Source organism: Hemicordylus capensis, chromosome 2 (assembly GCF_027244095.1).
Source record: "Hemicordylus capensis ecotype Gifberg chromosome 2, rHemCap1.1.pri, whole genome shotgun sequence".
Lineage (NCBI taxonomy): Eukaryota > Metazoa > Chordata > Lepidosauria > Squamata > Cordylidae > Hemicordylus > Hemicordylus capensis.
In genome coordinates this window covers 344,237,766-344,254,710 of record NC_069658.1, presented here as the reverse complement: position 1 = coordinate 344,254,710, position 16,945 = coordinate 344,237,766, and the positions used below count along the sequence as shown (strand labels likewise).

At 41.8% G+C, this 16,945-nt stretch overlaps 1 protein-coding gene across 10 annotated transcripts in view; it reads right to left on the bottom strand.

Moving 5' to 3' along the window:
* ADAMTS2 (ADAM metallopeptidase with thrombospondin type 1 motif 2) overlaps positions 1-16,945 on the bottom strand; it is a 392,140-nt gene that overhangs the window by 78,028 nt on the left and 297,167 nt on the right. For all 10 annotated transcript variants that reach the window (XM_053298177.1, XM_053298178.1, XM_053298179.1 and 7 more), the window contains one exon: positions 210-366. In XM_053298177.1, coding sequence (XP_053154152.1) covers positions 210-366 — 157 coding nt within the window. The remainder of the gene's footprint in view (positions 1-209; positions 367-16,945) is intronic.

The following is a 16,945-nucleotide window of genomic DNA, read 5'->3' as shown; positions in this document are numbered from 1 at the left end:
ATATAGTTTTGGTTTAAATTTTAATGAGTTTTAATCTGGTTTAAATGTTTTTTAACATTGTTTTATTATGTGCTTTTTATTTTAGTGTAAACTGCCCTGAGCCACTTTAGGAAGGGTGGTATATACATTGAAGATAGAGAGATAGAGATATAGGGAGATAGATAGATACTGATACTGCATGTGAGATAATTATTTAACACAGAACTTACCTTGCATACCAGAAGGCCCAAAATCCTGTCTTGTGAGAAAAATAGCATGATCATGATATTCTGCGTGTCCAGTATCAGGTTTCTGTTGTAGGTACGCCCAGCGGCACACATTCTCTAAGCTCTGAGAAGGGTTACCAATCTCAATCAAGCTCATAGACTAAATTATGAAGGAAACATACAAAAAACAAACAAACCAGAAACAATAATTGGTTACACTTTGTTTTTAGCTAGCTTGAATCAGTGTAGATCTTTCGAAGTATATTAATTCATTTCAGCTGGATTACAGCCCCATTCTGGTAATTTTTAGGGCTGCCAACTCTGACTGAACCAACCTATTCCTGGAGATTTCTTATCCCAGTCTTTTCACAATATCAAGCCATTAATATCTCCAGGATTACTTTCAATAGTCATCTGGAGATTGGAGACTTCAGGTCAATCCTGGAAAGCTGTCAACTTTAGCAAAGCTACCTCAAATTAAGACCCTAGTCTTAAACCCATTTATTTGTAAGAGTGATTTGTTACCCTTTGATTACAGTAGCAGTTAATTTACCTCATAAGTAAGCAAAATGGGAGCCAGAGGCGCTCTTACCCCCAGACCTTGGGGCCCCAGTCTGCAGCCACCCTGTGATGTCACAGGCTTGTGACAATCTATTTCAACTCTGCAGGCATGCTGGAATGCCTTGCAGTTATCAAGAGCTGCTGGGCTCAAAGGAGAAGCCCAGCAGCCGTTCTGTCAGTTGCTGCTGCCACAGGGGGTGGCCTGCTCGGCTCACCCCCCAGCCGCCATCCCTCAGCCACGCACATGTAGGCTTAAATTATGGGGGGAACAGAGGTTTGGTGGGGCGGGTGTGGGATGGCCGTAGGAGGCCCCACCAAAGCAGTTGGGTGGGCTGGCTCGTGGGAGGGCAGTCCCGGGGCCTCCAATTACCTAGGTGCACTCCTGATTGGGGCTAATATTACACAAAGGAAACATAAATCCCATGTCATGTGGGACTTCAAATATCAGAGGGTGGGGAAACCATGATTAATGGCAGGCAGTATCTTCCTTTAAGATTTGAGTTACCAAATCAATATTATATTTTGACTCTTTTGTTGGACACATTGCATGAGACAAAGAGAGGCTAGTCACGTATGCTGGTCCAAATGGTCAAGTGCAAAATACATATGTCGCCTCAATCAAGACGGTCATGTACACCTTCTATCTGTTGCTTGTCTCTTTTAAACACACAAAAAGTGAACACTGTTGCTTCTGTGCCTTTTAAAGGCCAAGCAACAAATACGACACATTTCTCTTCACAACTGATGCACTATACATGTATTTTGTACTTGAGGTCCGTACAAAATAACACATAAGAAGCTGCTCTAAACTGCAGTTGACCAATGACATTTACTCCCAAGTCAGAGAATGGGGGTGGGGGTGAGTTACTACATCCTCTGTTTGGCTGCCCAACCTCTGACCACACTTATCAAAATGGAAGAAGATTAATTTTGCCATAGTCTCCTTTCTCCTCCCCCTCTCAATGCTCTATTTATATGATCTATGTCGTGTATTTAATCTGTGTTGATTTTTAAATATTTTAAATTTTCTACACCACCTAGAGATGTATATATCAGGCGGTATAAATATATGTTAAATAAATATTTAATATGCAATAGTATAATTAAAATACGCAAGATTATACATAGGCATGCCTATATAATCTAATTTATATTTCGTTTCATATGCCATCTGCAATCAGATTACCAGAAAATTGAACTACTGCATAATTACTCCTCATTAATATTGGTAGAAGTGACAATAGTCTCAGTGCAAGGGATTGTGTTTTAAATCTCTATAAGGTTTGTGTGGCCAAATTAACTGATCAGGCTCTCTTGCTTTCAACTGAGACTGCCCTAGAGGCTTATGTTCCAGATTATTTTATCCATACAAGCCTCCCAGGACCACTGGGCAAAATACATTATTATTATTATTATTATTATTATTATTAACATTTATATCCTGCTCTTCCACCAAGGAGCCCAGAGCGGTGTACTACATACTTGAGTATCTCTTTCACAACAACCCTGTGAAGTAGGTTAGGCTGAGAGAGAAGTGACTGGCCCAGAGTCACCCAGCAAGTCTCATGGCTGAATGGGGATTTGAACTCAGGTCTCCCCGGTCCTAGTCCAGCACTCTAACCACTATACCACGCTGGCTCTCCTAAAGGAACATGACAGTTCCTTTAAAACCAGCCCTCACTCAGCTTTCAGTTTTGAAAACTGATGAATATAATAGAAATATATTCTGATTTGGTGTATACCCAATCATACTTAACACTTTAAGTTCTTCCACACAACCAAAATCCCTGAGGCTCGGGAGGGCTGGTGAGAATGCACGAGTATACTACATTCCTACCTCACAGGGTATACTAACCTACCTCACAGGGTTGTTGTGAGGACAAACATGACCATGTACCCCATTCTGGGCTCCTTGGAGGAACAGCGGATTATAAATGTGAAATAATAATTCCCCCACATAAGTAAAGGCTCTTCAGCGCTCTGCTGTGCCACGCACCCACATGATTGGTACAGCAGAGATCTCTGAAGAAGGGATCTGGAGGAGGAAGCCTTCCAGTATCCCACAATGCATTGTGAGGGCAGTGGAGAGGCTGCCCACATCAATGTGGCAGCTCCTAGCTTCCTGGCCCAAACTCTATGCTGGAGATACAGCAGGGCTGTGAAAGCTACTGCAAACAGCCCCAATTGCGCACACAATAGGGCTGTTGAGGTAGGAAGGGGCTGTTCACCTTTTACCTTGGTTAAAATCATAGTAAAAGGATGGGGTAGCCCTGCTTCAGAGCAGCTGGGTAAAAGCATGTCCTGAGGCTCCACAGAAGCTTCTCTGCCCTGTGTATCCCACTCCTACACAGCTTTGTACAGTCATGTGAATGACCTTTATGAGTAGTTGTGACACTTGCATGTAATTGCATTATGACTGGTTATGAATTTAAAGGAAGATATTGATACATAAAAGGGGGGTTGATTGTGAGAGATGTAAAAATTATATACTTTTTACCCCATTTTCCCAACTGGAATACCAGTTGCCCACTGTGTTCTCTGATATAACAAAGTTAAACTGATGATCTTCACTACTGTGTACACTGCATAAAAGGGAAAGAAAGATTGTTACTGAGAGGACCATTGTAAGGTCTGGAAAGAGGGCATGTCATCAGATCTTGCCTGCCAGCTTTCCAGAGACATCTGGTGGGCCACTGTGTGAAACAGAGTACTGGACTAGATGGGCTCTCTTGGGCCTGATCCAGCAGGGCTGTTCTTATGGAGCTAGGCACTGACATTTTCCTCTCTAGCAGCTATATCATATGAATTTCTTGCAACATTTATATTATCTTAAGCCCCTATATTATCTTAAGCCCCTAAGATAATATAGATCTCTAAGATAATATAAGATAATATAAATATATAATATAATATAATATAATATAATATAAATCTCTATATATTTATATTTATCTATATTTATATAAATATCTCTAAGATAATATAAATCTCTCTAAGATAATACCTTAACGTGCAGTGGGGATCATGCAGAAGAAGGCACTCTCTAAGATAACTCGCTCTCTAAGATATTATCTTAGAGAGTGCCTTCTTCTGCATGATATCTTAGAGAGTGCCTTCTTCTGCATGATCCCCACTGCACGTTAAGGTCATCTGAAGAGGTCTGTCTCCAGTTACCACCGGTTTGTCTGGTGGTGAATCAGAGTCAGGCCTTCTCTGTAGCTGCTCTGGGCCTGTGGAAAGCATTCTTGACAGAAATCCATAATCTGAGTTCATTACTGGCCTTCAGGAGAGCCTTTAAAACCTATCTGTTTGGCCTGGCCTTCCAGGGTTTTTAAATTGTTGCAAACTGTTTTAATTGTTGTAAATGTTCAGCCTAGTTCTCCAGGTTTTTAAAACTGTTTTAACTGTTAATTAGTTTTATGCTGTTTTTATAGTTTTGATTTTAATGGTTAATTGATTTTAATTGTGTTTATTTTTATGTAAACCACCCTGAGCCATTTTTGGAAGGGCGGTATATAAATTGATTGAATGAATGAATGAAAGAATGAATTAAAATATTTTCCAGAAAGCTGGAAACATATACATGATGTGACTTTGGCTGTATTCCACACTCTAAGACATGAAGAATTACAGTGTCGTGGGAGATAGACAAGTGACAAAAATCATCACACTATAATGGGAGGACAAAGCAGCTCTTAGATATAGCAATAGCAATAGCAATAGCACTTACATTTATATACCGCTTTCTAGCCGAAGCTCTCTAAGCGGTTCACAATGATTTAGAATATTGCCCCCAACATTCTGGGTACTCATTTTACCGACCTCAGAAGGATGGAAGGCTGAGTCAACCTTGAGCCCCTGGTCAGGATCGAACTTGTAACCTTCTGGTTACAGGGCGGCAATTTTACCACTGCGCCACCAGGGGTATAAGAACCCTCTTCCGTTAGAGCTGGCAATCCAGATGCTGCCCCAGAAACTACTACATCTTCCTACCACTGAGAGCCCTGGCTGGCATTCATTGCTCATTGATTTCCCCAGTGTAATAATTATAATCAACACATTGGTGAAAGCATTAAAAAATGGCTGCTAGTATCTGCACTCCATAGGTAAATTCTAATTTTTCGTGTGAATATATATTAGATATCTGGCTTGAGATTATTGTCAGTCCTAGGCATGAACAGCAGTTCTTACATTTGCCCTGCAAGGTATTTTCAAACTTTCTTTTGCTTAGAAGAATATTTTCAGCACTACATCTGAGAAATTTCAGACAGCTGTCTGTAGCTGAAACCAGCCCGGCTGATCTGTGTTGTCTCACACAGCCATACAGCATAAAAGGATTCATTATTCAGGAAGCTTTCCAACCACCTTACAAATGAGATTGCACAGGCCCAGATTCACTGTCAGTTTTAATTGTATACAGGACAATGTCAGGAGTGAGTAGGGAATGTAGGTTAAAACTTCTATGCTTGAATTCTTTCTGGCCCATGACATTCAATGAAGTTCTTACAGGGTTTTGGATTACAGTGTATACCAGAACCATGTAATTCTTGGAGAATGAACTAGAAAAGTAACTGGCTCTATTACTGGCAAAAATGGATGAGAGTTTAGCATTTTTAAAAGTGCAATTGTTATACACTTCTATTTGAAATGTTATCCTTTTTAAAATGAAATGACTCATTCTTTATGAATTTTTTCTTTTTTCTTTCCCCCCAGAAGAAAGACCTCTAGAAGGTTGTAACAGGGGGAATGCTGGTGATATTCCAATCTTCATCTTTACATTCAGTTTCATTAAGTTCAGTTTTAGAACATAACTTGATACACTTCTTTAATTGCTAGAATATAAAGAAAACAAAGGGCATTATCAAAGGTGATAATCAACTCTTGGAACCCTCAGCTGAAGTATTCAGAACTACACAGTATTATATCTGACAGTTCTAGTCTGTCATTTTCAATATACTTAATGAGAATTGCCAGCAGTTTCACATTAAGTAGCTGTTCAGATTAAACAGCAACCCTGTGTGCCGTGTGTTAGGGTTCATCAGGATGTGATTCAAATCTGGACAGGGAGCACAGTTTTGGCAAGGTCAGATCTAAGAACATCCAAATAGACAGACTGGGACTCAGACAACAAAATGAGGATGGAATTCAAGACAAGCAGCAAGATCAACCATTTAAAGAGTTCAGTCCAAACAGAAGACAAGATATAAAAAAGAAAATTCAAACCAAAACCTATTAAGTAAATAGAGGTCAGGAACAATCAGTGACCTTCAATTAGTTTATCTCTTTCACCTTCAATCTGCAAGATCTGTTGGCATGTTGGGTCGAATGAAGCAGAGACAGACAAATAAGTTTTGGCTCTAAGTTCAGATCTGCAGTGCACAAACAAGTAGTGATTCCAAACAGTACACAGTTTCTCCAGGTCCAGTTACACAAGAGGACCTTGTTACTTGCGGATCTGGCATCTGCAGTTTTGCGAATACGTGGTTAGGTGAATGGCACCCAATCTCAATATACGTGAGGAAAAAATGGGTTTAAAAAGGGTTAAATTCATGTACCAGCAGAGGCTGGAAATGACCTCCGAGCTCATTTCTGGCCACCATTTTGTGCTTGGAAGCCATTTTGTGGCTTCTTTCCCAAGGGAACTACCCCCCCCCCCATGATTTAAAGCACACACACACAAAAGGCAGAATTGAGTTTCTTGGGGAGCATTGCTGGACTTTGGGGGGCATTGCTGGACCCGTGGAGCATGGTAAGGCACTTTACCGGGCTTTATTTCATATTCCTCCCTGTTTCTTTGGCCATTCTTTGCCCCTTCAGAACCTAATCCCTGGATTTGCTTTGCCCCAGTACCACGGTATTCACGGTCTCAGTATCTGCGGCACTAGCTGAGAATGGAACCCTTGTGAATACCGAGGTATTCCTATATTATAATTCTTGCCTACTTGTGAACAATAGCAGATCCAGTACTAATATCCTTTTAAATAAGCCTAACTGAATGACTGTAGAGTTCCATTTTCCAAGAACTATTCCATTAAGGAATAGTTCCAGAATAATGGGGTTCTATTCTTGTATCTCTCACATGTGAGGAAGCAAAAAACAAAACAAAAAACAACTCTCTGTGCTTGAAACAGCTAACTAACTAACTTGGTATATAACCATGTCTAGCACATGGACAGTGGCTTAGTAATACTCTACCAGAATAAAGCAGAGCAACTAAAATATCAAACTAGGTAAAATAACATGAAACCCTAAATCCGTGTTTCTCAACCACCAGTCCGTGGACTGGCGCTGGTCTGTGAGGCGTTGGGTACTGGTCCGTGAGGCATCACTAATAAAAATCACCACCCAAAAAAATAATTTTGGGCTGGCGGGGGCCACTGGGAACTCTCCGGAGCTCATTTCCAGGCAGCCCTCACTGGTGGATAATGTTCATTTCACTTCCTTGAAATGAAGATTATCTAGCAGCGAGGGCTGCCTGGAAATGAGCTCCAGAGAGCTGCCCAAAATTGTCTTTTGGGGGGTGCCTGGGGGTGGGGATGGGGTGAGGGGGGTGACCCCCTTACTCACTGGTGGTCCAGGAAATGGCACATGAATAATGGACCGGTCCATGACTCCAAAAATGTTGAGAAACACTGCCTTAAATCAGGGATTTAATCTAGTGGCCTTTGGCTGGGGATTATGGGAGTTGAAGTCCAATAACATCTGGGGACACAACGTTGAGAATCCCTGCCCTAAATCATTTAGCTAAGAAAGGTTATGCAGTTTTGCAACATATTAGGCCTATGAAAAGTCAGAATTGATCTGACATCGCTGCAATCAGTAAAACATTGCCAAATTCCAATCTGACACCGAGTCCCCGATATCAGAGCAGAATTGCTAGAATTCAAGTCAGAATTCATATTGGAATTCATGTTGAACTGTCAGAAGCACAAAACGGCAGAAACTGCCATTTTGAAATGCGAAGAAAACTGGATTGCTCCCCAAAGAGGTCAATGGGGAAATGGAAAAAAATTCAGAAAAAATAAAGGGCTGGACTAGGGATTTCAAAATTTGGCACAGGTGAATTACAGGTTGGCAGGACTCTATGTAGTAAATCAGACAATCCTGCAATTTTTAATATTTTTGTTTTGTGAGGTGTTCACAGCCACTTATTTAAACAGTAAAATATAAACAAAATATTAAAGATCAAAGCAACTGTAAGCTCAGCAGCAATTAAAGCAGCAATAAAAACAGCAGGACATTGAAGGCAGAAACACCATAGCTTAAAAGTATGGAATAATAATATTGCTAACATCTGGATTTGGAAAAAAATCGTATTGTCATCATCAAGTGAGTGCCCTGAGGACATTCCACAACTGGAGTGCCACTACCCAAAAAGGCCCTCTCAGTTGCTAGCCAACTCTCCTCTAAAGCAGAGAGGCTGCACAGTGCATCAAGCCTCTTTTTGTGTTTGTGTGCATTGTGCATGTGCATTTTGACAGCTTCAATCCATGTCTATTTTACATAGAGCTACTTAATGGTGCAGCAGGGAAATGACTTGATTAGCAATCCAGTGGTTGCCAGTTCAAATCCCTGCAGGTATGTTCCCCAGATTATGGGAAACACATATATCGAGCAGCAGCAATATAGGAAGATGCTGAAAGGCATCATCTCACACTGTGTGGGAGGAGGCAATGGTAAACCCCTCCTGTATTCTACCAAAGACAATCACAGGGCTCTGTGGTCGCCAGGAGTTGACACTGACTGGATGGCACACTTTACTTTAGATTTGAAGGCAATTTAGCAAAATGATCCAGACAGCAGATGCTTTACATGGAAAGATGATTCTTAAGTTACATCATCACAGTTTAGGTGATAAAAAAGTGAATGGCTCATGTGTGACATCAAAGGAAAATATAGAGGATGAGAGAGAACAAAGCAGATAGAATCCAGCCCCAACATTTGCATCTTAACAAAAGTGCCCTCCAATTCTAAGAACATACTTTGCTATAACCGATGAAAACATATTGTAACTGGGATGTCATAAAATGAATGACTAACTCTAAATTCTTCCAGAATTTTTAAGTAATACACATGTGAACTTTAGCCTTCCACTTGCAAAAATAATGTTACCAGGACAATAGTATTATCAAAACAAGAGTCACAACCATTATTTATATGTCAACACAGTGCTCTAAATCTGTATCATTCCAGAGTTCTCAACATAAAGCAAAAAAAGAAACTATGCAAAGGAACAACAGACAATTGAGTATTTGGACATAAGGATGTAGTTATGGGTGTGCATGGAACCGGCTGACCCGATTCGGTTCAAGTCCAAACTTGGTCTTTTTGGTCCGTGAACCCACCAAACGGCTGGGGGAGGTTTGGTCTGGGGTTGAGTCGAACCAGGGTGGTTCGGCACAACCCTGAACTGCCAAACCGAATCAGCTCAAAGTCAAACCAGTTTGGTTCCAAACAGGTTCACACACCCCTAGATGTAGCTGCCATTTTCAAAGAAAAATGTATGAAGAGTATGATGGCTGAGACAAAGGGCTGGGAGAATGATATAAAGGAACCAGACTCACATATAGATTTTGACAGAACATAGATGTTAATTCCATAAAAGCAATGATACCGTATCCCCCAATAAATGGGCAAAGAGACTTAAGAGTCACTCAATCACACTTTCATCATTTTATGGAAATCTGAAGCATCTGGAAATTTTCTTTAAAATAATCAAGTTTCAGAAGTTTGCATAGGTGGAGAGAAAGCAGGCTGGCTGGTTAGCACATTCTTATATCTTTGAAAGCTGTAATGGAAAAATTTGCATTTGACCACAAACTGGGAAAAATAATAAGTTGCTGAAAATTTGAAAAAGGCAGACCCAAATTCATTAACATCACATTCTTACTCCTGTTGTCACAAGCTTGACATTAGAAAGGCAAGATCAATATCGCAAAGTTAAGGTTCCAATACAATCAAAGGAGAATGAATCAAAACTGATATGCTGGCACATTTGTTTTGGAATCCATAGCCCTGACAGTGACTGATAAAAAACCCAGGGTAGAAGATACCTTTTAGAACAAGTTTTCACTCCACTATAGGGGGAAAAAATCATTTCATTTTTTGGGCTGAGATGGCACATTGATGTTCAAATGACAACAGACTTGCAGGTAGTAGCTACACGGGCAAATGAGTAAAAGGAAAATAGAAATTCCCAGCACAGTTTGAATGACGATACAGACTCTTCATCAGAGGATATAAAAAGAGGTTCCTGAGTTAGGTAAACTACATCACTCTCTGCAAGCCTCATAAATGTGCATCTTCAGAAGCTAAAGTCCAAGCATCTCTTCTTGCTATAGTAAGGGACGACTCAAAATGAAAAATCTTTGGAAACACTAAAGGCAGGCCCTTTCCCAGCAACGCCAAGAATGATTCCACATCTACACTGTAGATGCACATATGGTGCAGACCCTGGAGCTCTGCTCATGACCAGTGCAGGATTGCAACTGGTACAATGGAGTTCTTCCTTCATATACCTGGAGTTCAAGATAAAGACAATAATCTGTGATGAAGGTGCACCCCGGATATTTGCTGCCAGCTATTTAGCAAGGCAGAGAAATGCTTTAAATCTTCTTAATGTAGAAATGTTTCAATGAGGTGGTTCACATGACCGGGCGGGCAGGGGGGAAGGCTTGTTGTACTCACCATCCCCCCGGACAACCAAGTCCAGTTGCTGGGAGTGCGAGCTATGCTGCCAGACGAGCAGCGCTGCATGTCTGCAGTGCACAGATCTGGAGGCCAGGATGACATGTCCTGGCCTCTGGGAATCCCACAATGCACCATGCAATGTATTGGGGTATTCACACAATGCACTGGGGTATTCCCTCAGGAGATGGGGGCTCTAGGGTGTGTCTTTGTGTCAGTTGGGGCTAAACACTCGCTACCTTAACCTCAGGTAACAGCTGGGCTCCAAAGCAGGGCTAGGTGGCGCTGGCCTGACAGGATCAGGCCCAATCCCGGAGATTCTCATCCGCAGCCTAACCCATATTGGGCATCACTAGCCTGGGTTAGGCTGTGCATGAGAACAGCCTCAATGGCTATTAAGGAATCAGAGAACACCACATTGCCTTTTAAGTGTGACCCACCATGTTAGATTCTAGAACGCTACATATGAAAAACAGAGACTAGATTGTTCTAGTACCCTGTGCTATTATTATTCTAAACATCTGGAATTAATTACTGTCAGGGGAAGGAGTTCAAATACAATAAAAACATTGGTCTGAGTCACTAATGCTATTCTGATGTTCATGAAGAAACAAAGGGTGGGGGGTGTCCATACAAATCTTGATGGATTTCTGAAATCCCATCATCCTGGTGAACTAAATGCCACCATGAGCCTTTTCCCTCCTCCTGATTCAAGGACTTCTTAAAAGCAGCAACAACTCTTGTTATGGCAAGAGTAACATGGAACTGTGGGTCCAATTGACTGCAGGTTCCACACCCCTTCCCCCTGCTCTCCTGTCCGAATTCAGATGTTCAGGAGAGCAGACTCTCTGCAGTTGAGACTGCAGAGAGGTGAGGGATCTGGCTGTGTGGGCTTCCTTTTTCACTGAAGGGCAGCCCACACAGCCAGTCATGCTGAGCTTCCTCCCTCAACTCCACTTCCAGGGCCAGCAGCCTGCAGTTCCAAATTTAGATGTACCATAGGCTGCCTGGAACCTTGGGTTGCGGCAACGAAATTCACTACAATCCAAGAGTTCAGACTGGAGTTCCAATTCTGAACCCTCAGTTTCATCGCTGCACCCAACTCCGGTTCCCCGCATTCAGATATCCGGTTCCCCAAATTTGTAATGTCCACGGAACTGCAGGCCTGTTCAACTGCTGTTCCATGTTATGTGCAAAGGCGGCCCATGAAACAAAGGATTTGTGCATCACCAGAGGCCACAAAGAAATTACAGTGATTAAAGGATTTGCAGCAAAGACTTTCAGGGTCACTTTGCAGGGAATTGCCTCTACTGCTGAAAAAAAGTCAGTGAGAATTTGGCTACCTTCAGTCAAGAATAAATCAAATATTGCCTCCAAAGTTTGCCTTGTACTTAAAGAAGATTCAGAGTTTGACTCAGGAGGAGCCCAAGATGATGGAGCCAAAGAAGCAGCAAGCAATGGACTTTGCTCACCAGAGTGATATTCCAGAGAAGCTCAGCACAGAGCTCAGCAGAGAAGCAGCAAGCAGGGGCGTAATGAGGCTGGAGTGGGCCCAGAGACAAAATTCTAAAATGGGCCCCTCACTGATACACACACGCTCACTTCACATTTGACTTGCCTTTGGGGGCCCCCTCGAGGCGTGGGGGCCCCCAGGCAGCCGCCTCCCCTTGCCTAATGGTAGTTACGCCCCTGGCAGCAAGCAATGGACTTTGCTCACCAGAATGATATTCCAGAGAAGCTCAGCACAGAGACCCAAACGCAATGGACTCTGCCTACTAGAGGGTCATTTCAGAGAGGACTCTTAAGCCCCGAGTGAAGAGACCTGTGTCTCACAGCCACATGCTTTTGTATGTGCCGGAAACCTGGTGATTTATCTTTTCTCAGATGCAGCTTAGGAAGGGGGAAAGCAGTCTTGAACCTCAGAATGATGTTTAGCTTTTTGAAAGTGTGAATGCTAGTAAATTTATTTATTTATTTATTTATTTATTTATTTATTTAATCAAATTTGTACACCACCCCAAACTTTCGTCTCTGGGCAGTTAACAATAGCATGTAAACAAATGCATGTTTTTAACCAGTGCTTTGTTATAGCCAAAGGGGACCAGATTTTCTTTGAAGCAAAGGCTCTTCCCAGAGACAAGCTAGACTGTTACAGTGATCTTGTGAAGAAGATGAACCTTGGGGAATAATCCACTTTCCATTGAGAAGAGGGGCTGGAAGTGGCAGTGGCAGTGGCAACTGGATTATTCCCAGCCAAAAAGAAAAGTGTAATCTTACCTTGAAAGGTAAAGGGCTGTGGGGGGGGGATTCACGTGTAGATGAATTATCTGTAGACCATCTTGGTGTCAGATTTGGACATGCAGACTTAAAAACAAAGACTGCTCTCTCTCTCTCTCCAGCCAAAACAGACATGTAAGCCAGCTAAAGTTTTCTTATTTAAAATAAATTTTCTTACAGTTATGAATTATGATTCTGAGTGGTTTATTTGGAACCTAACTCTGCTAATAATAAGAAATCAGAATGCTGGGGTACTCCATGTAAATACTTGATCACCTTGCAAATTCAGAAGACTGGATTTCAATAGTACCTGTATTCTGGTTGCTAGAGAAAAAGCAGTAAGGTTTCTCAAGCCTGACTGAGTAGAGGTAGCACCATATGTTGCTAGCTTCTACTGCTGCCACGAAAAAAATAGGTGCTACAGCTGGTTAGGGTGAAAAGAAGGTGCATTTGCCAAGAGGAATTCTATTTAACTGACAGGTAAAATGGGGAAGACGAAAAAAACCAACCAAAAGCTTCTTTTCTGCTACAGCTGGAGAAAGGGCACATTCTCAACTTCACTCTCTTTTAATCCAGACAGGTTGATTAATCTCCCATAAAGATCACCCACTACTCTCCTGACAATTATTGAAATAAATTATAGTCACCATTCCATGTTTTAGGTTACAATCTCAAGAGTATTAATATGACTCGAGAAATTTGTAAAGTGACTTTCAATAGCCTTTTTATTATACAGAGAACAGAGTGGTAAATGTGAGTTTTAAACCACTCTGGAGAGTTCTCACAATTGTGGTTCATTCGTACTACCAGCACTAGTAGGATGAGAGCAGTAAAGTACCCAGTAATTCCTCACAGTTAGGACTAAGATCTAGTTCTAGACAGATGATAATCTGTTTCATGGGCATGCTACATTTGATCATACCACTGTTAGTAACTCTTTGGAAAAATGGGGACCAATCCTTGTTTTTACCCATCTGGATTCCATTACTAACACCATAATACATGTCTACCCTGTCTACTCTGAAGTAAGCCCTACTGATCTGAATCAGAACTTATTCTCAAATAAATGAGTAGAGGATCACAGTCTAAAAGTTCAATGTATAATACTTTTGCTGTCCTGAAGATTTAGTCATCTTGTGAACTAGAAGTCTGAAATGGCAGAGGAGAGAAACACTAAACTGGAAATTGCTGAGTCACTCCAATTAATGAGTAAATAGCCTCATTTATATTATCTATATATAATAAAATGAACAAAATGAGATTTTCTACTGCAATCTCTCATCTTTCACACATAAACATGAAAGTGAAATTTACTATACTTTTTCTTATATCCTTTCTCTCAGCCCCTCCTTCTTATTACACTCCTTGGACTCCAACCCATAGGGCCCCATTTCTGAGCTTCTGTGATACAATGCTATAGGGTTGCTGGGTATACAATAACCCCAGAGTCCTTTGTAGGTACGCTTTGAAAGGTCCTTTCAAAACAGCTGATGTGTAGCCACTTTTGAATGAAAAAGATGTCCTTGCTTCCCTGCGTTAGTGTACTTCTAATGGCTATGAAGTTGCATTGATTTGCCTTGTGAGCTGGATATAACCTAAGCCATTCGAATAGCAAATGTTCAAGTTTTTCTTGTAAGAGCTATGTGCTTATATATTTCAAAGACAAGGAAATGATGTTCAAAAAGAACAAAATTACTTGAAATACTGAACCTAAAATATGACTCAAATTGGAATTTGTAAAGCTGCATGTTAGAAACTCATTACACGTAAAACTATATCTTCATTGAGAAATGACTGGATTTCTAATAAAAGTAAGTATATCCAGAGAAAACAGAAATTATTGGCAATAGGTGAGCCAGACAACTTTGGTTTAGTTGGATGGCCTGCCCAGGAGAACCTCATTAATCGTGGGCTCGCCATCCACAGTTTCGTGTATCCACAGTCAGGTAATAGACAGCTGACCTCGGCATATGTAAGGCGGAATAAAGACAGACTTACATATCCACGGGTTGGGGGTTGGCCACCAATATAGTTGTAAAGGAGAATCCGGAATGGATTCCCCTTTACAAGTGAAGGACTTGGGTTGGAGTGGGGGAGGGGGAAAGAGGCAGCATTTTACATTAAAAACTAGCCATGGATGGAGGTGGCAGGATTGTGGCGGAGGCCACATTGAAAGGTTTCATTTTACCTTTGAAAATCACTGAAGAGGCGGTGGCAACAGCGGGGATCGGATAGATCCATTGGGTGCATTTTGGTCTTTAGTCAACCACAGAGGCAGCTGAGAAGCAGGAATCCTGGAAGAGGCAGCAACAGGGACTCCTTCCTCCTCCAAGCTTCTCTTCAAACTGACTGTGGGTGCCGGTCTAGAACCCATTTCAAGCCTCAATCTCACTGCCATCAGTGGCGACTTTTAGATTTTCACTAGATTTTTGGCCAATTTCTTTAAAAACAAAAATATCCAATTTTTGGCCCATCTCCCCCCTTAGGAACCTAACCCCTGTGGTTCCATAGCCCCAGTGACATGCTATTCACAGTTTCGGTATCCGCGGCATTAGCTGGGAATGGAACCCCGCAAATCCTGGGTTTTTCCTGGTTTGAGTTGTAGGAGTTGGCTATGGACAGAAAAATGATTTTTTTTTTCCAGCTGTGCTTGATGCACCAGCAGCCTAAAGAAGACTAACACGTTGCCTCTGTCATACATGACCTGATAACGCCTGGGTTAGATTCTATCGTATGCTCGATATGGGGCTGCCTCTGAACAGTGTCAGGAAATTTCAAATTATTCTCTATGCAGTGGTCAGGCTGTTCACAAATATGGGCCAGAGGCACAATATTACACCAGGAAGCTTTTCACACGGGCCTTTAATTCACATCTCCTCCAGAGCTTCACATATCGGCCAGATTTACCCCAAAGTCCCTGCGAGTTATCAGAGAGCAGTTCACACACAATTTGAGTTTTTCACAGTGCATTAGAATGTAGCCCATTTTATATCAAGTAGAAAAATCCACTATTTGTATCGGTTTGGGGGGACAACATCAAGTTCGCAGTAAAGCCCCCCAGTAAACTCACGGTAAAGCCTACTGTGAGTAAAAGTCCCAGGAGTTGTAATAAAGGAGCTGCTCTGGTTTCTAGCTGTATGCTCAGGCACAAAATGTTAGCCTTTACCTTTTAAAATCTAACACAACCTTTGATATAATGCTTTAACCTATATATCTTCTGAGATCATCTGCTCTGTCGAGGGTCTCACCACTACCTGAAGTTAGGGTTGCCAGTTCTAGATGGCGAAATAATATTGATATCCATCACCAAAAAAGCAGAAATAGAGGATCTGGACCAAAAAGTCTCAAAAAAAAATTCTCCACTTTGCATAAAATTTGCATATGTTTATTGGTATTATATATGCATGTTTTGATAAAAACTGGATAATTTCAGAATAAATACAGCTCACCACAGTAAAGCTGATGATCAAATGAACTGTATATCTGCTCGTTTTGCTGTCTAGGTGCAGAGTTCTCAAGGCCCCTGCTTCTTAACTGTAAATTCATCTCCTGGTTAGGTTTACTACACACACACAGTCCTCTGTCCTCCTCCCCACAGGTCACTCAGCCAGCCTGCTCTCCCCAGCCAGGCCAGCATCTTCACCTCTTGGCTCTAGGCAGGGTAGCCAGCTAGCTACTGAGCCAGTCTCTTTGTATGTTGACACAGCACCCACTCGCTTGCTGTTCTCTATGATTACAAACATTTATATTCTGTTTCCACAGAAGGTTTCACAGTGGCTTTCAAAGAAAAACAAATAATATGCTCCTCTGCCACCAAAGGGCTCACAATCTAAAAAGAAATGCAACGTAACACCAGCATCAGTCATTAAAGGGATGTTGTGCTGAGGTTGGATAGGGCCAGTTGCTCTCCTCATGATAAATAGAAGGTATTCAACACTTTAAAAGGTGCCTTTCTACTCAGCCGGGGTAACTGCTAACTGAATAAAGTTAATTAGTGAACTGCTAACTTCTTACTGCCACCGCCACAACCGCCACATGAAGGAAGCCAGCTGCACCTGCCAGGCCCACCTCTCCATGCTCCTGCATCATGGGGCTCTGCAACCTGCCACTGAAGCAGAACCTCCACTCTGGCTTCCCCATTGGATGGATGGTCAGTAGGATGCTGGCAGGGGAAGGAGACAGAGGAAGAGAGAAGTTGCTTATGAGAGCAAAGT